A 21,513-nucleotide genomic window follows, 5' to 3' on the forward strand; every position below is an offset into this window, starting at 1 on the left:
TGTTTTGATAACTTGTTGTTGTCATGGAACAATCTTTTCTCTACTTTCTTCATAAGGTTGTTTCACCTTCCAACTGGCTAAGAACCACCTCCCTTGTGACGTCAGGTATTCCAGAACTCCTCCCATTTAGTCTATACCATTTCTTGATTGGCTCCTCATCATATCCAATCAGCATTCATTATACCACCTGTTTTTTCAAATGATTTTACATTTTATTTTTTATTTAGGTCGGGTACATACATTACCTTCAAAGGGTATCCCTCAGAAGAATCCTTCCTCCTCATAAACTCTGCTAGTAATATTGGAAAGCTTCCTATCTCAGCACTTGTACCAGGAAATATGGCAAAGTGCGTTAGTATAAATATTCACTTGCAAAGTTAAAGCACAAAGAAAAGGAACAGACGCAGTCAAATTTCAATATGTTTTGTTTACATTTATTGCATGTATCATCATCAAAACAAAGATGCCACAATGCTCTTTTTCCAGAAAAAAGGTTGCCGGAACTGACTCTTATAATGGTGTCCACCTGAGAGGTGTCAGAACTGAGCCCTGCATGCAACTGACCTTCAAGAGAGGGTAACTCATGGAGAACTGTACTTGAATTGAAAGATAGATCTGCACAAACTCAGAATTGGACTCTGCTAATAACAAGGCCAGTGGAAGTGATGGTATTCCGTCTGAACTATTTAAAATTTTAAAAGATGATGCTGTTAAGGTGCTACACTCAATATGCCAGCAAATTTGGAAAACTCAGCAGTGGCCAGAGGATTGGAGAAGATCAGTCTACACCCCAATCCCAAAGAAGGGCAGTGCCAAAGAATGCTCCAACTACCGCACAATTGCAGTCATTTCACATGCTAGCAAGGTTATGCTTAAAATTCTGCAAGGAAGGCTCAAGCAGTATGTGGACCGAGAACTCCCAGAAGTGCAAGCTGGATTTAGAAGAGGCAGAGGAACCAGAGACCAAATTGCAAACATGCGCTGGATTATGGAGAAAGCTAGAGAGTTCCAGAAAGACATCTACTTCTGCTTCATTGACTATGCAAAAGCCTTTGACTGTGTCGACCACAGCAAACTATGGCAAGTTCTTAAAGAAATGGGAGTGCCTGATCACCTCATCTGTCTCCTGAGAAATCTCTATGTGGGACAAGAAGCTACAATTAGAACTGGATATGGAACAACTGATTGGTTCAAAATTGGGAAAGGAGTACGACAAGGCTGTATATTGTCTCCCTGCTTATTTAACTTATATGCAGAATTCATCATGCGAAAGGCTGGGCTGGATGAATCCCAAGCCGGAATTAAGATCGCCGGAAGAAATATCAACAACCTCAGATATGCAGATGACACAACCTTTTAATGAGGGTGAAAGAGGAGAGCGCAAAATATGGTCTGAAGCTCAACATCAAAAAAACGAAGATCATGGCCACTGGTTCCATCACCTCCTGGCAAATAGAAGGGGAAGAAATGGAGGCAGTGAGAGATTTTACTTTCTTGGGCTCCATGATCACTGCAGATGGTGACAGCAGCCACGAAATTAAAAGACGCCTGCTTCTTGGGAGAAGGGCAATGATAGGCCTAGACAGCATCTTGAGAAGTAGAGACGTCACCTTGCCAACAAAGGTCCGTATAGTTAAAGCCATGGTTTTCCCAGTAGTGATGCATGGAAGTGAGAGCTGGACCATAAAGAAGGCTGATCACCAAAGAATTGATGCTTTTGAATTATGGTGCTGGAGGAGACTCTTGAGAGTCCCATGGACTGCAAGAAGATCAGACCTCTCCATTCTGAAGGAAATCAGCCTTGAGTGCTCACTGGAAGGACAGATCCTGAAGCTGAGGCTCCAAGACTTTGGCCACCTCATGAGAAGAGAAGACTCCCTGGAAAAGACCCTGATTTGGGGAAAGATGGAGGGCACAAGGAGGACGAGATGGTGGGACAGTGTTCTCGAAGCTACCAGCATGAGGGAGGCAGTGGAAGACAGGAGGGCCTGGTGTGCTCTGGTCCAGGGGTCACGAAGAGGCGGACACGACTAAACGACTAAACAACAACAACAACGAACAACGCTCCAGCCTGGGCTGCGCTGCTCCTCCGCTTCGTGGCCGAGGGACCGAGGGAGATGCTCAGAGCCCAGCCAAGAGCCAAAGGCCCCCCCCCAAAAGGGACCGAGGGAGATGCTCAGAGCCCAGCCAAGAGCCAAAGGCCCCCCCAAAAAGGGACCGAGGGAGATGCTCAGAGCCCAGCCAAGAGCCAAAGGCCCCCCAAAAAAGGGACCGAGGGAGATGCTCAGAGCCCAGCCAAGAGCCAAAGGCCCCCCCAAAAAGGGACCGAGGGAGATGCTCAGAGCCCAGCCAAGAGCCAAAGGCCCCCCCCCAAAAAAGGGACCGAGGGAGATGCTCAGAGCCCAGCCAAGAGCCAAGGTCCCCCCCCAAAAAAGGGACCGATGGAGATGCTCAGAGCCCAGCCAAGAGCCAAAGGCCCTGTAGTGTAGTTGGTACTGTTTAGAAATCATTCTTTGGCCAAGCCACGATAGTGAGGCCTTGTGGGTAACCAACAAGCCACAAGGACCATGGGAAATAAGTTCTGTCCCTTTAACCTCAGACTAGCTGGCTCCGTGGCGTGAAAGGTTTATTGGGATCAAGGAAGCCCTAATTTCATGAAATGCTTGACACCTGGGTCTCAGGGTGTGAACATCCCCCCAATGATGTTATCGGTCCTTGAAGTGCTTGGGAATGCGGATCTGGATAGTTTCCACGGAAGGGAGTAAACTCTTTGATTTGGGTTTTGCATTCTAAATTGACCCAGCTGTCAAGGGGTAGATTGATTGACTAGCAAGCCAGTCATTGGTGAGTTTAAATCTGAATTAAGACTTATGATTGGCTTGAGAGTTACGACGCCAAGTGCGAATTGTGAATAAAAGATCAGGGAAATGTGGAAGAAGTGCTCTCTGCCTTTGCTCACTGCAAATCCGCAAAGATGCCCGGCTGCATTGTTCCATCTAATAGCCGTCGTTTCGTCTTTTGAAATGGAGATCTACGAAAGCCTTCAATTGCGGACTCTTGAAAAGAACTTTGACTATCCTATTTGTATTTGCCTATTGTGAGTAAGTGAGTTAGTATACTATGCAACGTTTTTATTTTCTTATCTGTAAGCCTCTTAAGATACGCCTGCTAATCTAGCATGTTCTTTTGTTATTCTTTTAAAATAAATTTTTAAAGAGGAAACCTGTTTGGTTTGTGTGCCTTTCCGGGGGAATAGCTAATTCCTAGCCTTACGCTTGGTTACGCTCTACCGTAGTATTTCTGTCTGCAAGTCAGCAACAGTAACTTGTGGATTGGGGGGACAGCCAGTGGTAACAGGTCACAGCCTTCTCCCTGGGTTGTGGTTCTGGGTCCCCGGAAACAAAGGGAGTGGTGGCAGCTTTACCGGTTGGATTTTGTCCTGTTCCAGAAAGGTAGTGTGTGCCGCCCACCCTGCTCAAGACGCCTGGTCTGGCCGGAGAGCAGAGACAGGTGAGGGAGGGGCAGTGGTTGGGGGCAGCATTACCATACGTAGAGGTAACGGTGGGACGCCGGAACCTCAACGTCACGACAGGCCCCCCCAAAAGGGACCGAGGGAGATGCTCAGAGCCCAGCCAAGAGCCAAAGCCCCCCCCCCCCAAAGGGACCGAGGGAGATGCTCAGAGCCCAGCCAAGAGCCAAAGGCCCCCCAAAAAAGGGACCGAGGGAGATGCTCAGAGCCCAGCCAAGAGCCAAAGGCCCCCCCAAAGGGACCGAGGGAGATGCTCAGAGCCCAGCCAAGAGCCAAAGGCCCCCCAAAAAAGGGACCGAGGGAGATGCTCAGACCCCAGCCAAGAGCCAAAGGCCCCCCAAAAAGGGACCGAGGGAGATGCTCAGAGCCCAGCCAAGAGCCAAAGGCCCCCCCAAAAGGGACCGAGGGAGATGCTCAGAGCCCAGCCAAGAGCCAAAGCCCCCCCCCCAAAGGGACCGAGGGAGATGCTCAGAGCCCAGCCAAGAGCCAAAGGCCCCCCAAAAAAGGGACCGAGGGAGATGCTCAGAGCCCAGCCAAGAGCCAAAGGCCCCCCCAAAGGGACCGAGGGAGATGCTCAGAGCCCAGCCAAGAGCCAAAGGCCCCCCAAAAAAGGGACCGAGGGAGATGCTCAGACCCCAGCCAAGAGCCAAAGGCCCCCCAAAAAGGGACCGAGGGAGATGCTCAGAGCCCAGCCAAGAGCCAAAGGCCCCCCCAAAAGGGACCGAGGGAGATGCTCAGAGCCCAGCCAAGAGCCAAAGGCCCCCCCCCAAAGGGACCGAGGGAGATGCTCAGAGCCCAGCCAAGAGCCAAAGGCCCCCCAAAAAAGGGACCGAGGGAGATGCTCAGAGCCCAGCCAAGAGCCAAAGGCCCCCCCAAAGTGACCAAGGGAGATGCTCAGAGCCCAGCCAAGAGCCAAAGGCCCCCCCCAAGGGACCGAGGGAGATGCTCAGAGCCCAGCCAAGAGCCAAAGCCCCCCCCAAAGGGACCGAGGGAGATGCTCAGAGCCCAGCCAAGAGCCAAAGGCCCCCCCCAAAAGGGACCGAGGGAGATGCTCAGAGCCCAGCCAAGAGCCAAAGGCCCCCCCAAAGGGACCAAGGGAGATGCTCAGAGCCCAGCCAAGAGCCAAAGCCCTCCCCCAAGGGACCGAGGGAGATGCTCAGAGCCCAGCCAAGAGCCAAAGGCCCCCCAAAAAGGGGACCGAGGGAGATGCTCAGAGCCCAGCCAAGAGCCAAAGGCCCCCCCCAAAGGGACCGAGGGAGATGCTCAGAGCCCAGCCAAGAGCCAAAGGCCCCCCCCAAAGGGACAGAGGGAGATGCTCAGAGCCCAGCCAAGAGCCAAAGGCCCCCCCAAAAAAGGGACCGAGGGAGATGCTCAGAGCCCAGCCAAGAGCCAAAGGCCCCCCCAAAGGGACCAAGGGAGATGCTCAGAGCCCAGCCAAGAGCCAAAGCCCCCCCCCCAAGGGACCGAGGGAGATGCTCAGAGCCCAGCCAAGAGCCAAAGGCCCCCCCAAAAAGGGACCGAGGGAGATGCTCAGAGCCCAGCCAAGAGCCAAAGCCCCCCCCCAAGGGACCGAGGGAGATGCTCAGAGCCCAGCCAAGAGCCAAAGGCCCCCCAAAAAAGGGACCGAGGGAGATGCTCAGAGCCCAGCCAAGAGCCAAAGCCCCCCCCCAAAGGGACCGAGGGAGATGCTCAGAGCCCAGCCAAGAGCCAAAGGCCCCCCCCAAGGGACCGAGGGAGATGCTCAGAACCCAGCCAAGAGCCAAAGGCCCCCCCAAAAGGGACCGGGGGAGATGCTCAGAGCCCAGCCAAGAGCCAAAGGCCCCCCCCAAAAGGGACCGGGGGAGATGCTCAGAGCCCAGCCAAGAGCCAAAGCGCCCCCCCCAAAGGGACCGAGGGAGATGCTCAGAGCCCAGCCAAGAGCCAAAGCCCCCCCCCCAAAGGGACCGGGGGAGATGCTCAGAGCCCAGCCAAGAGCCAAAGCGCCCCCCCCAAAGGGACCGAGGGGGATGCTCAGAGCCCAGCCAAGAGCCAATGCGCCCCCCCCAAAGGGACCGAGGGAGATGCTCAGAACCCAGCCAAGAGCCAAAGGCCCCCCCCAAAAAAAGGGACCGAGGGAGATGCTCAGACCCCAGCCAAGAGCCAAAGGCCCCCCCCAAAAGGGACCGGGGGAGATGCTCAGAGCCCAGCCAAGAGCCAAAGGCCCCCCAAAGGGACCGAGGGAGATGCTCAGAGCCCAGCCAAGAGCCAAAGCCCCCCCCCCAAAGGGACCGAGGGAGATGCTCAGAGCCCAGCCAAGAGCCAAAGCCCCCCCCCAAAGGGACCGAGGGAGATGCTCAGAGCCCAGCCAAGAGCCAAAGCCCCCCCCCCCAAAGGGACCGAGGGAGATGCTCAGAGCCCAGCCAAGAGCCAAAGCCCCCCCCAAAAAAGAGACCGAGGGAGATGCTCAGAGCCCAGCCAAGAGCCAAAGCCCCCCCCCCAAAGGGACCGAGGGAGATGCTCAGAGCCCAGCCAAGAGCCAAAGCCCCCCCCCCAAAGGGACCAAGGGAGATGCTCAGAGCCCAGCCAAGAGCCAAAGGTCCCCCCAAAAAAGAGACCGAGGGAGATGCTCAGAGCCCAGCCAAGAGCCAAAGCCCCCCCCAAAAAGGGACCGAGGGAGATGCTCAGAGCCCAGGCAAGAGCCAAAGGCCCCCCCAAAGGGATCGAGGGAGATGCTCAGAGCCCAGCCAAGAGCCAAAGGCCCCCCCAAAGAGACTGAGGGAGATGCTCAGAGCCCAGCCAAGAGCCAAAGGCCCCCCAAAAAGGCACCGAGGGAGATGCTCAGAGCCCAGCCAAGAGCCAAAGGCCCCCCCAAAAAGGGACCGAGGGAGATGCTCAGAGCCCAGCCAAGAGCCAAAGCCCCCCCCAAAGGGACCGAGGGGGATGCTCAGAGCCCAGCCAAGAGCCAAAGGCCCCCCCCCCAAAGGGACCGAGGGAGATGCTCAGAGCCCAGCCAAGAGCCAAAGGCCCCCCCAAAAAGGGACCGAGGGAGATGCTCAGAGCCCAGCCAAGAGCCAAAGGCCCCCCCAAAAAGGGACCGAGGGAGATGCTCAGAGCCCAGCCAAGAGCCAAAGGCCCCCCCAAAAAGGGACCGAGGGAGATGCTCAGAGCCCAGCCAAGAGCCAAAGGCCCCCCCAAAAAGGGACCGAGGGAGATGCTCAGAGCCCAGCCAAGAGCCAAAGGCCCCCCCAAAAAGGGACCGAGGGAGATGCTCAGAGCCCAGCCAAGAGCCAAAGGCCCCCCCAAAAAAGGGACCGAGGGAGATGCTCAGAGCCCAGCCAAGAGCCAAAAGCCCCCCCCAAAGGGACAAAGGGAGATGCTCAGAGCCCAGTCAAGAGCCAAAGGCCCCCCCCAAAAGGGACCGAGGGAGATGCTCAGAGCCCAGCCAAGAGCCAAAGGCCCCCCAAAAAAGGGACCGAGGGAGATGCTCAGAGCCCAGCCAAGAGCCAAAGGCCCCCCCAAAGTGACCAAGGGAGATGCTCAGAGCCCAGCCAAGTGCCAAAGGCCCCCCCAAAAGGGACCGGGGGAGATGCTCAGAGCCCAGCCAAGAGCCAAAGGCCCCCCAAAAAAGGGACCGAGGGAGATGCTCAGAGCCCAGCCAAGAGCCAAAGGCCCCCCCAAAGGGACTGAGGGAGATGCTCAGAGCCCAGCCAAGAGCCAAAGGCCCCCCAAAAAAGGGACCGAGGGAGATGCTCAGAGCCCAGCCAAGAGCCAAAGGCCCCCCCCAAGGGACCGAGGGAGATGCTCAGAGCCCAGCCAAGAGCCAAAGGCCCCCCCAAAAAGGGACCGAGGGAGATGCTCAGAGCCCAGCCAAGAGCCAAAGGCCCCCCCAAAAAAGGGACCGAGGGAGATGCTCAGAGCCCAGCCAAGAGCCAAAAGCCCCCCCCAAAGGGACAAAGGGAGATGCTCAGAGCCCAGTCAAGAGCCAAAGGCCCCCCCCAAAAGGGACCGAGGGAGATGCTCAGAGCCCAGCCAAGAGCCAAAGGCCCCCCAAAAAAGGGACCGAGGGAGATGCTCAGAGCCCAGCCAAGAGCCAAAGGCCCCCCCAAAGTGACCAAGGGAGATGCTCAGAGCCCAGCCAAGTGCCAAAGGCCCCCCCCCAAGGGACCGAGGGAGATGCTCAGACCCCAGCCAAGAGCCAAAGGCCCCCCCCAAAAGGGGCCGAGGGAGATGCTCAGAGCCCAGCCAAGAGCCAAAGGCCCCCCCCCAAAGGGACCAAGGGAGATGCTCAGAGCCCAGCCAAGAGCCAAAGGCCCCCCAAAAAAGGGACTGAGGGAGATGCTCAGAGCCCAGCCAAGAGCCAAAGGCCCCCCCAAAGGGACCGAGGGAGATGCTCAGAGCCCAGCCAAGAGCCAAAGGCCCCCCCAAAGGGACCGAGGGAGATGCTCAGAGCCCAGCCAAGAGCCAAAGGCCCCCCCCCCATATGGACCGAGGGAGATGCTCAGAGCCCAGCCAAGAGCCAAAGGCCCCCCCAAAAGGGACCAAGGGAGATGCTCAGAGCCCAGCCAAGAGCCATAGCCCCCCCCCAATGGACCGAGGGAGATGCTCAGAGCCCAGGCAAGAGCCAAAGGCCCCCCCCCAAAGGGACTGAGGGAGATGCTCAGAGCCCAGCCAAGAGCCAAAGCCCCCCCCCCAAAGGGACCAAGGGAGATGCTCAGAGCCCAGCCAAGAGCCAAAGGCCCCCCCCCAAAGGGACCGAGGGAGATGCTCAGAGCCCAGCCAAGAGCCAAAGGCCCCCCCCAAAAGGGACCGAGGGAGATGCTCAGAGCCCAGCCAAGAGCCAAAGGCCCCCCCCCCAAAGGGACCAAGGGAGATGCTCAGAGCCCAGCAAGAGCCAAAGGCCCCCCCCCAAAGGGACCGAGGGAGATGCTCAGAGCCCAGCCAAGAGCCAAAGGCCCCCCCCAAAGGGACCGAGGGAGATGCTCAGAGCCCAGCCGAGAGCCAAAGGCCCCCCCCCAAAGGGACTGAGGGAGATGCTCAGAGCCCAGCCAAGAGCCAAAGGCCCCCCCAAAAAAAGGGACCGAGGGAGATGCTCAGAGCCTAGCCAAGAGCCAAAGGCCCCCCCCAAAAGGGACCGAGGGAGATGCTCAGAGCCCAGCCAAGAGCCAAAGGCCCCCCCAAAGGGACCGAGGGAGATGCTCAGAGCCCAGCCGAGAGCCAAAGGCCCCCCCAAAGGGACTGAGGGAGATGCTTAGAGCCCAGCCGAGAGCCAAAGGCCCCCCCAAAAAAGGGACCGAGGGAGATGCTCAGAGCCCAGCCAAGAGCCATAGCCCCCCCAAAGGGACTGAGGGAGATGCTCAGAGCCCAGCCAAGAGCCAAAGGCCCCCCCCCAAAGGGACCGAGGGAGATGCTCAGAGCCCAGCCAAGAGCCAAAGGCCCCCCCCCCAAAGGGACTGAGGGAGATGCTCAGAGCCCAGCCAAGAGCCAAAGGCCCCCCCCCCAAGGGACCGAGGGAGATGCTCAGAGCCCAGCCAAGAGCCAAAGGCCCCCCCAAAGGGACTGAGGGAAATGCTCAGAGCCCAGCCAAGAGCCAAAGGCCCCCCAAAAAAGGGACCGAGGGAGATGCTCAGAGCCCAGCCAAGAGCCATAGCCCCCCCCAAAGGGACTGAGGGAGATGCTCAGAGCCCAGCCAAGAGCCAAAGGCCCCCCCAAAAGGGACCGAGGGAGATGCTCAGAGCCCAGCCAAGAGCCAAAGGCCCCCCCAAAGGGACCGAGGGAGATGCTCAGAGCCCAGCCAAGAGCCATAGCCCCCCCCAAAGGGACTGAGGGAGATGCTCAGAGCCCAGCCAAGAGCCAAAGCCCCCCCCAAAGGGACTGAGGGAGATGCTCAGAGCCCAGCCAAGAGCCAAAGGCCCCCCCAAAAGGGACCGAGGGAGATGCCCAGAGCCCAGCCAAGAGCCAAAGGCCCCCCCCCCAAGGGACCGAGGGAGATGCTCAGAGCCCAGCCAAGAGCCAAAGGCCCCCCCCAAAAGGGGCCGAGGGAGATGCTCAGAGCCCAGCCAAGAGCCAAAGGCCCCCCCCCAAAGGGACCAAGGGAGATGCTCAGAGCCCAGCCAAGAGCCAAAGGCCCCCCAAAAAAGGGACCGAGGGAGATGCTCAGAGCCCAGCCAAGAGCCAAAGGCCCCCCCCAAAGGGACCGAGGGAGATGCTCAGAGCCCAGCCAAGAGCCAAAGGCCCCCCCCAAAAGGGACCGAGGGAGATGCTCAGAGCCCAAACAAGAGCCAAAGGCCCCCCCCAAAGGGACCGAGGGAGATGCTCAGAGCCCAGCCAAGAGCCAAAGGCCCCCCCAAAAAAAGGGACCGAGGGAGATGCTCAGAGCCCAGCCAAGAGCCAAAGGCCCCCCCAAAGGGACCGAGGGAGATGCTCAGAGCCCAGGCAAGAGCCGAAGGCCCCCCCCAAAAGGGGCCGAGGGAGATGCTCAGAGCCCAGCCAAGAGCCAAAGGCCCCCCCCCCAAAAGGGACAGAGGGAGATGCTCAGAGCCCAGCCAAGAGCCAAAGCCCCCCCCCAAAGGGACCGAGGGAGATGCTCAGAGCCCAGCCAAGAGCCAAAGGCCCCCCCCAAAGGGACTGAGGGAGATGCTCAGAGCCCAGCCAAGAGCCAAAGGCCCCCCCAAAGGGACCGAGGGAGATGCTCAGAGCCCAGCCAAGAGCCAAAGGCCCCCCCAAAGGGACCGAGGGAGATACTCAGAGCCCAGCCAAGAGCCAAAGGCCCCCCCAAAGGGACCGAGGGAGATGCTCAGAGCCCAGCCAAGAGCCAAAGGCCCCCCCAAAAAAGGGACCGAGGGAGATGCTCAGAGCCCAGGCAAGAGCCAAAGGCCCCCCCCAAAGGGACCGAGGGAGATGCTCAGAGCCCAGCCAAGAGCCAAAGCCCCCCCCAAAGGGACCGAGGGAGATGCTCAGAGCCCAGCCAAGAGCCAAAGGCCCCCCCAAAGGGACCGAGGGAGATGCTCAGAGCCCAGCCAAGAGCCAAAGCCCCCCCCCAAAAAAGGGACCGAGGGAGATGCTCAGAACCCAGCCAAGAGCCAAAGGCTCCCCCAAAAAAGGGACCGAGGAAGATGCTCAGAGCCCAGCCAAGAGCCAAAGGCTCCCCAAAAAAGGGACCGAGGGAGATGCTCAGAGCCCAGCCAAGAGCCAAAGGCCCCCCCCAAGGGACCGAGGGAGATGCTTAGAGCCCAGCCGAGAGCCAAAGGCCCCCCCAAAAAAGGGACAGAGGGAGATGCTCAGAGCCCAGCCAAGAGCCGAAGGCCCCCCCCCAAGGGACCGAGGGAGATGCTCAGAGCCCAGCCAAGAGCCAAAGCCCCCCCCAAAGGGACCGAGGGAGATGCTCAGAGCCCAGCCAGGAGCCAAAGCCCCCCCCAAAGGGACCGAGGGAGATGCTCAGAGCCCAGCCAAGAGCCAAAGGCCCCCCCCAAAAGGGACCGAGGGAGATGCTCAGAGCCCAGCCAAGAGCCAAAGGCCCCCCCAAAGGGACCGAGGGAGATGCTCAGACCCCAGCCAAGAGCCAAAGGCCCCCCCCAAAAAAGGGACCGAGGGAGATGCTCAGAGCCCAGCCAAGAGCCAAAGGCCCCCCCCCAAAGGGGCCAAGGGAGATGCTCAGAGCCCAGCCAAGAGCCAAAGGCCCCCCCCAAAGGGACCGAGGGAGATGCTCAGAGCCCAGCCAAGAGCCAAAGGCCCCCCCCAAAGGGACCGAGGGAGATGCTCAGAGCCCAGCCAAGAGCCAAAGGCCCCCCCCCCAAAAAAGGGACAGAGGGAGATGCTCAGAGCCCAGCCAAGAGCCAAAGGCTCCCCCAAAAAAGGGACCGAGGGAGATGCTCAGAGCCCAGCCAAGAGCCAAAGGCTCCCCCAAAAAAGGGACCGAGGGAGATGCTCAGAGTCCAGCCAAGAGCCAAAGGCCCCCCCAAGGGACCGAGGGAGATGCTCAGAGCCCAGGCAAGAGCCGAAGGCCCCCAAAAAAGCACCCCTTACCAGAGGCGGAGCCAGGGAGAAGCTGCCTCCTTAGAGCCATTCAAAATGACAGAAATTAATAGAAATCAGAGTTCTGCCCTGGCTACGTGAGTGTGCAATGCGGGGGGGGGGGGGGGGCTGAGCTGGAGTGACTGGCCTTGCAAGGGTTAAAGGGAACCGAGCTGCCTTCCTAGAGAGGACAGGAAGCGGGCGGGGGGGGGGCCAGGTCCTCCCGAGCCAAGGCCCCTCCCTCCACAGTCCTTTCCTGCAAGGAAGGGGGGTGTTGCTTTGTGTCTCTCCTGCAAGGGCTGCCTCGCTGCCCCCTCCTGGGATCTGGTGAGTCTCCTCTCTCTCTGGGATCTGGTGGGGGTCCCAGGACTGCAGCAGGGGAGGGGGCCTGGGGGGCCTGATCAGGGAGGAGAGGGTCCTGCCAGGGAGGGGCCAGGTCTGCCACGCTCTCCTTCCTGCAGATCAGAGGATCCCTGACTCCCACGAAATCTCCCTTCTTTAAACAAAGGAGTCCCTGGGACTTTGACTCTCTGTGACGTCACTCAGCGTCATTGCACAACAGAGGAAACATGTGCAAATGGTTTTCCAAAGCTGGAGGAGGAGGTGGACTAGCCCCCCCCCCCCAAAAAAAAAGGTGTGAGAGAAAGGGCAGGGATAAAGAGAGGGATCCCAGCCCAGAGTCTGGCTGCTGCACAGTTTCCCAGTGTCTCCCAGGGCAGCTCCCCACGGAGGCCACTGCAGCAATCCCCTCGCACCCAGAGCATGGCATCCCAGGACCACATCCTCTCTCTCCCAAAGGGATTGTTGCTGGCAAAGCAGCCGGAAATGGGCGCTGCTACTCCCTGAGCCTCCAGGGACCTTGGCATCAATGGCTGTGCGTATGTTAAGCTATCTAAGAGAATAATCATAATAAATTAGCTGCCTAAATTTCAAGGGAGATGTCTTTGGCCCCACCCACTTGGCCCTCAGGGGGTTGGACAGATACATTCCTGGCCCTCAGAACAAAGAAAAAGGGACCCCACCCCAGGAGTCTGTCTTGAGAGCGGCAGAGAGTCCAAGTGCAAGAAAAGGAGACGGAAGCAGGGGAGAAATGTGCCCAGAAGTGGGGGTGGGGGGAGTACAACTCCTGAGGACCCCCGGGTGAGGACCCCCATGTTACGGAAAATCCCGGGTGCCGAGTGGCCCTGACACCCGGTTCGTCGGACAGAGTCCGCGGGTCCTAGCGGAGAAAATAAGCTCAGCCGGAAACAGGAGCAAGATGTGGAGATCCGAGTTTATTGCGCAACAGGTTCAAGACGAGATTGAACCCCGAGAATGGGGTGATATAGACTTTTAAAAGTTCCCTCCAAGTCCCAGAATACAGTGCACGAAACGTCATGAATACATTTTGGGAAGGTTGGGTTTCACTGATTACATCACGAATATATTACACACGTCATGAATATCTCAGAGGGAAGGTGGGGTTACATTAATTAACATTTGAGATAAGGGAGGGGGAAATATGCAGAGTGAGAGATATACATGGGTAAACATTTATTGAGTACCGGTGGTGGCAAGACAATGGGCCAGAGATATGCATCGTCTGCCACCTAATATTGCCCGGAGGAAGGGTTAGGCGAAGCGATCTGACAGGATTAAGAAGTTCCTGTGTACGTGTCCTGTCGCTTCGGGGATTATGGAGGTAGGGGTGACATCATGGAGTCCAAAGGGAGCTGAGTTGAATGACACCAAGAGCAAAGAAATCGGAGTTACGGTTGATTTTATATCAATTTCCAAAGGTTTCTATGCTTTCTGACCCATTCCGTACCGTTGACCAAGATCGGAAACAGAGCGGATATATTATTGCAAGAATGGATACATTGTAACAGGATTTTGACAGTTTTACGAGGTCTCTGGTTTCGGATCCATTGTTCTCGCAGCGGGGGGCCGTCAGCAGCTTGTCAGGAGTGAAATGAGGCGTGCAGTAGCTCCCTGAGCTCGCTTCTGCAGGGCGAATGCATGGCTGTGATTGGCTAAAGCGGGGCTCAGTATAGTGAATGGGGATACAGTATGATACGGTCAACTCACATTAGGAATAGGGCGAGAGGAAGGCATAGGAAGAGATCGGGGCTTATTTCGCCCGTATAGAGATAGGAAAGAGAGCCTTTTATTAGCAAGGCAGGGGTATAGTGTGGTGCTTGTGTAACGATGTGGGGGCTGAGGGTTCTAGGCAGAGCTGGACACTGTCGAGGTCATTGCCTCGGGCCCCTTCAGGTAGCGATGGAGGGGAGGATGGTTGCCCCCCCCTTCCTCCTTCCGTATCACCCACTAGAGCCAAGCATCCATTTTTCAAATGACTCCCTTGTCAGTCAGTTCTGACTTCATGCATTGACTTTACAGAAGCATTTAATATTTGATGAACTACTGTATTTTAATATTTTGTTGGAAGCCGCAAAGAGTGGCTGGGGAGGCCCACCCAGGTGGGCGGGGTATAAATAATAAATTGTTTTGCTAATGGGGCCTCCCGCTGCCGTCGTACGATTTCTGTTATCATTCTGAAGCAAAGTTCTTAACCCAAGGGACTATTTCTTGGTTAGCAGAGTCTGTAACCTGAAGCGTATGTAACCCGAGGTACCACTGTAATTAGAATAGGAAATATCAATATCAGATCCATACTTTCTGCACTAAGAAATGCAAACTGACAGACCCTCCGGGAATGAGCTGCTCTTCTCATTCAGCCTGAAACTCAGCCAAGATTGTGAATATTGTGTTCTCACTGATAAAGAGTTAACTCCAGCTGTGAACTGTGGGATTTCCTGCCCAGATAACTCTGTGACACCAGCCTTCTGAACGTCACCACTACGATTCACCTGTAGTTGCAGTTTTCATGGAATCCTAGAGTTGAAAGGGACCCCAAGGGTCATCAAGTCCCACCCCCCTCATTGCAGGAGTCTCAGCTAGATCCTCCAAGACAGATGGCCATCCAAACTAGGCTTATTGTATTTCTAGATTGATCACTGAGTGCTAAAATAGGCTTCTAAGCGGTGGATGGATGAGAACAAATAGAGGCCAGGATTCACCTAGCCAGCCCCATCTGCTGCGAAATATAGCCTGCCCCCCACTCCTCCCCCTCTCCATGCCCCCTTGAACCCCTGGAATTTGGCTGTGGGGCACTGGGAGGGATCCTCTTCAGAACAGGACATGAGGAGAGGAGAAAGGGGATCCTTCCATCTGGGAAACTGGAATCCCTGCGTAGGCAGAATAACTTGAAAACCACAAGGAAGAGAGCCACCTATTTGCACAAAGATGAATGTTGTTGTTGTTTAGTCGTTTAGTCGTGTCCGACTCTTCGTGACCCCCTGGACCAGAGCACGCCAGGCACGTCTGTCCTCCACTACCTCCCGCAGTTTGGTCAAACTCATGCTGGTAACTTCGACAACACTATCCAACCATCTCGTCCTCTGTCGCCCCCTTCTCCTTGTGCCCTCCATCTTTCCCAGCATCAGTGTCTTCTCCAGGGAGTCTTCTCTTCTCATGAGGTGGCCAAAGTACTGGAGCCTCAGCTTCACGATCTGTCCTTCCAGTGAGCACTCAGGGCTGATTTCCTTAAGAATGGATGCGTTTGATCTTCTTGCAGTCCATGGGACTCTCAAGAGTCTTCTCCAGCACCAGAATTCAAAAGCATCAATTATTCGGCGATCAGCCTTCTTTATGGTCCAGCTCTCACTTCCATACATCACTACTGGGAAAACCATGGCTTTAACTATACGGACCTTTGTTGGCAAGGTGACGTCTCTACTTCTCAAGATGCTGTCTAGGCCTGTCATTGCCCTTCTCCCAAGAATACCCACAAAGATGAATACCCATAATTAAAAGCTGAATAAAATAATTCAATTAAAACGTCAAAATAGACATCCATAATAAAAATGTGCAGCAATGCAATCCTATTGAAACAACGCAGCAATTAACAGGAAGGAAGGAGACAGAGCATTGTGTAGCATGTCATATTTCTGCTGTCTGAGAGAAGGACATTTCCCTTTTTCTTTTAGGGTCCAGTCTGCTTTGAAGATGTCGCTGTTTGTTTCACGGACGAGGAGTGGGCGTTGCTGGATCCTGACCAGAGAGCTCTGCATAAGGACGTCATGGAGGAGAATCGTGGGATCGTGGCCTCTCTTGGTAAGGCTCCCTGTGGGATCGTCCTATCTGCCTGGAAATTCAAAAAATACCTCTATGTAACAAACCTCATATATTTTCACAGAGCTCAACAGCTCCCAATACAACACTTGGGAACCTAACACACCCACAAGAAAGAGTAAATTACAGTTTTTTCTGTGAACCATCTTCCTCCAGTTCTGCCTTTTTATACCACGATTCGGCTGGTCTGAACTGCCCAGGCATCTTAAATGTCAGCTTCAGAGTAATATAATTTTTATTTGTTTTCCATTTAACATTATACATTCACATCATCGTTATCCGCTACACCACCCTGGCTCTTTGGAGCCTCAACTTCCTTCCCTGCCGTCTCGTGGCTTTCGAAATTAACCTTTATATCATTGCAATTTGTACATTTTCCAGTTCCTATTACACTCATTACAGAATGGCTCAAAATTTAAATATAGAAAGGTAGAAAATTTCTCATTACAAGTCTTCAGACAACCCTGCTAGTGATGTTAATTGCTTACAATAATCTTTCAGATATTGTATAAATTTACTCCAACCCTTCTGGAATACTTAATTGTGCTGGTTTTGAATTTTTCCTGTCAGTGTCACCAGATCTGCAAAGTCCATCATTTTCATCTGCCAATCTTCTAACAGAAATTCTCACCATGTCTGCAGGGGAAAGGGGGGAGAATTTCCCCTGCAGAAAATTAATACTTAGTTTGGGAACCTTTAGCTTTAATTCTGGCCTTGCAACGTCTTCCCATGGAGTGAAGCAAGTTTCTTAGTTCTGCAGCTGTGATAATGTGAAACCAAGATGGAATTATTGCAACTATTAATTGGGCTTTATTGCTGGGTTGCTTCTGACTAACACGTTTCTTTAGTTGGCTCCATAGATTTTTGATTGGGTTAAGGTCTGGGCTATTCCCAGTCCATTCCAGCAGCGGAATATGATTATCTTGAATCCACCTTTTGCACACAGCAGCAACATGACATGGAGCTGAATCCTGCTGAAATAGAAAACAAACAAATAAATAAAAAGGTTCAGTATCTGGGAAAAGATCACATGTGGAATGCTTCAGTTTGGGCACAAGTATTTCATTTATGTATTTTGGAGCATTTACATTCCTTTGATGACACAAATTCTTCCCACACCTTTTGCTCGCATATTTCATGCCATCAGTACCAAGCAAGGAGATTGGGGTCTCATCACTCCAAAGAACACTGTCCCATTGTTCCGCTGTCCAGTTACCAAGGGTTTTAACCCAGTTTAATCTTTTCCACCTTTGCTTGAGAGATAATGGCTTTTCCCTTATTCAACATCTTTATCAACGACTTGGATGATGGACTCAAGGGCATCCTGATCAAATTTGCAGATGACACCAAACTGGGAGGGGTGGCTAACACCCCAGAGGACAGGATCACACTTCAAAACGACCTTGACAGATTAGAGAACTGGGCCAAAACAAACAAGATGAATTTTAACAGGGAGAAATGTAAAGTATTGCACTTGGGCAAAAAAAAAAAAATGAGAAGCACAAATACAAGATGGGTGACACCTGGCTTGAGAGCAGTACATGGGAAAAGGATCTAGGAGTCTTGGTTGACCACAAACTTGACATGAGCCAACAGTGTGACGCGGCAGCTAAAAAAGCCAATGCAATTCTGGGCTGCATCAATAGGAGCATAGCATCTAGATCAAGGGAAGTAATAGTGCCACTGTATTCTGCTCTGGTCAGACCTCACCTGGAGTACTGTGTCCAGTTCTGGGCACCACAGTTCAAGAAGGACACTGACAAACTGGAACGTGTCCAGAGGAGGGCAACCAAAATGGTCAAAGGCCTGGAAACGATGCCTTATGAGGAACGGCTAAGGGAGCTGGGCATGTTTAGCCTGGAGAAGAGGAGGTTAAGGGGTGATATGATAGCCATGTTCAAATATATAAAAGGATGTCACATAGAGGAGGGAGAAAGGTTGTTTTCTGCTGCTCCAGAGAAGCGGACACGGAGCAATGGATCCAAACTACAAGAAAGAAGATTCCACCTAAACATTAGGAAGAACTTCCTGACAGTAAGAGCTGTTCGACAGTGGAATTTGCTGCCAAGGAGTGTGGTGGAGTCTCCTTCTTTGGAGGTCTTTAAGCAGAGGCTTGACAACCATATGTCAGGAGTGCTCTGACGGTGTTTCCTGCTTGGCAGGGGGTTGGACTCGATGGCCCTTGTGGTCTCTTCCAACTCTAGGATTCTATGATTCTATGATTCCCTTGGAATTCTAGCATTTAGACCAGTCCTTGCACTCAAATTCCCATTACATTGCACCATGTCATCTTGTAGACACCCAGATGATTTTCTTCTGTCCTGTAGGCACACTGACAAAACAAAATAAAAAAAATCCTTCCAGTAGCACCTTAGAGACCAACAAAGTTTGTTATTTGTATGAGCTTTCATGTGCATGCACACTTCTTCAGATACCAGCTCCTACCAATAACAAACTTAGTTGCTCTCTAAGGTGCTACTGGAAGGAATTTTTTTATTTTGTTTCGGCTAAGGAAGATCAACACAACTAGCTACCTGTAACACTGACAAAAGTCATCCTAAGCAAGTTGTGCTTCCTTTTTCTGGTTATTTTGCTATAACTTTTGATTGAATTCACATAATTGAACAAACTTTGTTGCATTACATTCTTGATTAAATTCTCTTTCCATTGATAAATAATTTCACGATATTACTCCAAAAGAAGTGCTGTTATGAGCCGGTGTTATGAGCCATCAAACCTCTGAAATACACCTTCCCCCAAAAGGCTTCCACAATTTTACCACTGTTGTTGTTTAGTTGTTTAGTCGTGTCCGACTCTTCGAGACCCCATGGACCAGAGCACGCCAGGCACTCCTGTCTTCCACTGCCTCCTGCAGTTTGGTCAGACTCATGTTTGTGGCTTCGAGAATTTTACCACTACTGTATATCAAACAAAGCAACATTCAACAACCCATCAGAATCTAATAATTAATATGTTGGTTAATGACAAACAACAAAGGTAATGAACACTCACCCAACTCCCTTCAGTTCTTCATTTGTTCCTGAGGCTCTATTCCCTTTTTGTCTCCATTACAGATTGTGATGAATTGGAAATTGAGAACAAAGGTGACCACAACAACATCCCCAGAGAGGAGAAGCCACGGAAAAATTTGGGGTGTGGAGAGAGATGCAGTCACAGCTCCCATTCTACATCCCATCAAAGAAATCACATTGGAAAGAAATCCTATCAGTGCATGGAATGTGGAAAGAGCTTCAGTAGGAGTTCCTCTCTCACTTCCCATCAAAGAATTCATAGAGGGGAGAAACCCTATCAGTGCGTGGAATGCGGAAAGAGCTTCAGTCAAAGCTACTCTCTCACTTCCCATCAAAGAATTCATACAGGGGAGAAACCCTATCAGTGTGTGGAATGCGGAAAGAGCTTCACTCACAGCTACTCTCTCACTTCCCATCAAAGAATTCATACAGGGGAGAAACCCTATCAGTGTGTAGAATGTGGAAAGAGCTTCAGGCACAGCTCCTCTCTTACTTCCCATCACAGAATTCATACAGGGGAGAAACCCTATCAATGTGTGGAATGTGGAAAGAGCTTCAGTCAGAGCTCCAATCTCACTTCACATCACAGAATTCATAGAGGGGAGAAACCCTATCAGTGTGTGGAATGTGGAAAGAGCTTCAGTCAAAGCTCCTCTCTTACTTCCCATCAAAGAATTCATAGAGGGGAGAAACCCTATCAGTGCATAGAATGTGGAAAGAGCTTCAGTCAAAGCTCCTCTCTTACTTCCCATCACAGAATTCATACAGGGGAGAAACCCTATCAGTGTGTGGAATGCGGAAAGAGCTTCCGTCATAGCTACGATCTCACTTCCCATCAAAAAATTCATACAGGGGAGAAACCCTATCAGTGTGTGGAATGTGGAAAGAGCTTTCGTCGGAGCCACTCTCTCACTTCCCATCAGAGAATTCATACAGGGGAGAAACCCTATCAGTGTGTGGAATGCAGAAAGAGCTTCAGGAAGAGCTCCGATCTCACTAGGCATCAGAGAATTCATACAGGGGAGAAACCCTATCAGTGTGTGGAATGTGGAAAGAGCTTCAGTCACAGCCAAAGTCTCAATTCCCATCAAAAAATTCATACAGGGGAGAAACCCTATCAGTGTGCGGAATGTGGAAAAAGCTTCAATAGTAACTCCAATCTCACTTCCCATCAAAGAATCCATACAAAGGTTGGAAAAACCATTATACAGCTTTAGGAGACAGGCAAGTCAGCACCTTTTAAACCAGGCCTTTGGCTGATTGACATGTAATGTCCTTTTCAAATGTGGTGGGGAGGGGGGTTACAGAGGTGTATTGTGTTTTTATATTGTGCTTTTATGTTTGTCCTTAGACCTGTGGCTGTAGGGATTAGGAGCCAACTTCGAGGCCAAGGGGTCTTTGCCCCCCAATAATATATTTGAGGGGGCCACCCCCCCAGTTGGTAGGCATCGACATTCCAATTGCATTCATGCATCATGTGATTGATTGTGCTAGGCGGGCCTTACCTGGCCCCTCCCACCAATATTTTATTCAATTCAGCACCACTGGGTCGGGTGGTATACAAATTAAATAAAGACATAAATCGCCTTCCTTTGCACGTGTTCCAACTTGTCATTATCCTTATTTATTTTCATCTTTAAAATTTATGTACCCTACATCTGAAGATTTCACACTCTAAACATACAGGATGAAAGCATGGCTTTCTCAAAAACATGTAAAGCCAGAGAACTAGAGAGAACCAACTAGAAGAAGAAGAAGAAGAAGAGTTTGGATTTGATATCCCGCCTTTCACTCCCCTTCAGGAGTCTCCAAGCGGCTAACATTCTCCTTTCCCTTCCTCCCCCACAACAAACACTCTGTGAGGTGAGTGGGGCTGAGAGACTTCAAAGAAGTGTGACTGGCCCAAGGTCACCCAGCAGCTGCAGGTGGAGGAGCGGGGAAGCGAACCCGGTTACCCAGATTACATGACTACCGCTCTTAACCACTACACCACACTGGCTCTCAGAACTAAGTTCTCAGTGTCACGTTTCATCCTACAAATGCAACGTGGGAAGAAACTTCTCTTCGTACTCTGTGACGAATTGTGTCCTTTTTCCTGTACCCCCCCCCACGCTCTTGAATACTCAAAGGCTGGTCCGCCATTTCTGAGAGGCTATGTGGAGTTCGGCCTTTCACCTACATTCTGGGAGAGTGTTTCCATGACAACCTCCCCTCTCTTTGCTCTAGGCCATCTTCCAACCCTGGCAGCTGCTTAGAATCGGAAGCTTCCTGTATCCTGACATCAGTGTTTATATAGAGAAGAAATAAAAATGTCAACTAATACCAAGAAGAAGAAGAAGAAGAAAACTTTATTTGCGTAGCCGACAGGCCATAGCATCAAGGACAAACACCGACAAGAATACATTACAAATATAATTACCATAAAATCTTATGACCTATTAAAACCCTAGGAAGAAGCTGGATTATCATTCATCAATGACCCTCTGTCCCATGGGCGGCGGCCTTTTCTCTGGAAGATTGTTCCAGGCCGGTTAAGTAAATAGACCAGCCAGATTGAAAGATTATAAATATAACCTCGGAGGGATGGTCAGGACAGGGAGAAAGATAATAATAACCAGATGCAGATAAATTAATAATCTCAGTACTTAAAACTTGGCAGAGGTAATAAAATGATAATAAAACATAATGATAATAATAAGATCCTAGGCGAGGAATCCGGGTGACGACACTGATGTCATTCAGACAGCAGCTCTCAGTCTCATTGCTCGATAAATCTGGCAACCTTCTCTG

The 21,513-nt window shown here is 52.8% G+C and overlaps 2 protein-coding genes across 4 annotated transcripts in view; one reads left to right on the top strand and one right to left on the bottom strand.

Moving 5' to 3' along the window:
- Positions 1-21,513, bottom strand: part of LOC114589761 (uncharacterized) — a 498,312-nt gene that overhangs the window by 217,055 nt on the left and 259,744 nt on the right. The gene's annotated exons all lie outside the window — the stretch shown is intronic.
- Positions 14,392-20,324, top strand: LOC144327596 (uncharacterized). The gene is made up of 2 exons (XM_077927957.1): positions 14,392-15,673; positions 18,766-20,324. Exons 1-2 carry the CDS (start codon positions 15,640-15,642, stop codon positions 19,938-19,940), a joined length of 1,209 nt encoding a protein of 402 aa, XP_077784083.1. The 5' UTR covers positions 14,392-15,639; the 3' UTR covers positions 19,941-20,324.

This window comes from Podarcis muralis, chromosome 4, assembly GCF_964188315.1.
Source record: "Podarcis muralis chromosome 4, rPodMur119.hap1.1, whole genome shotgun sequence".
Lineage (NCBI taxonomy): Eukaryota > Metazoa > Chordata > Lepidosauria > Squamata > Lacertidae > Podarcis > Podarcis muralis.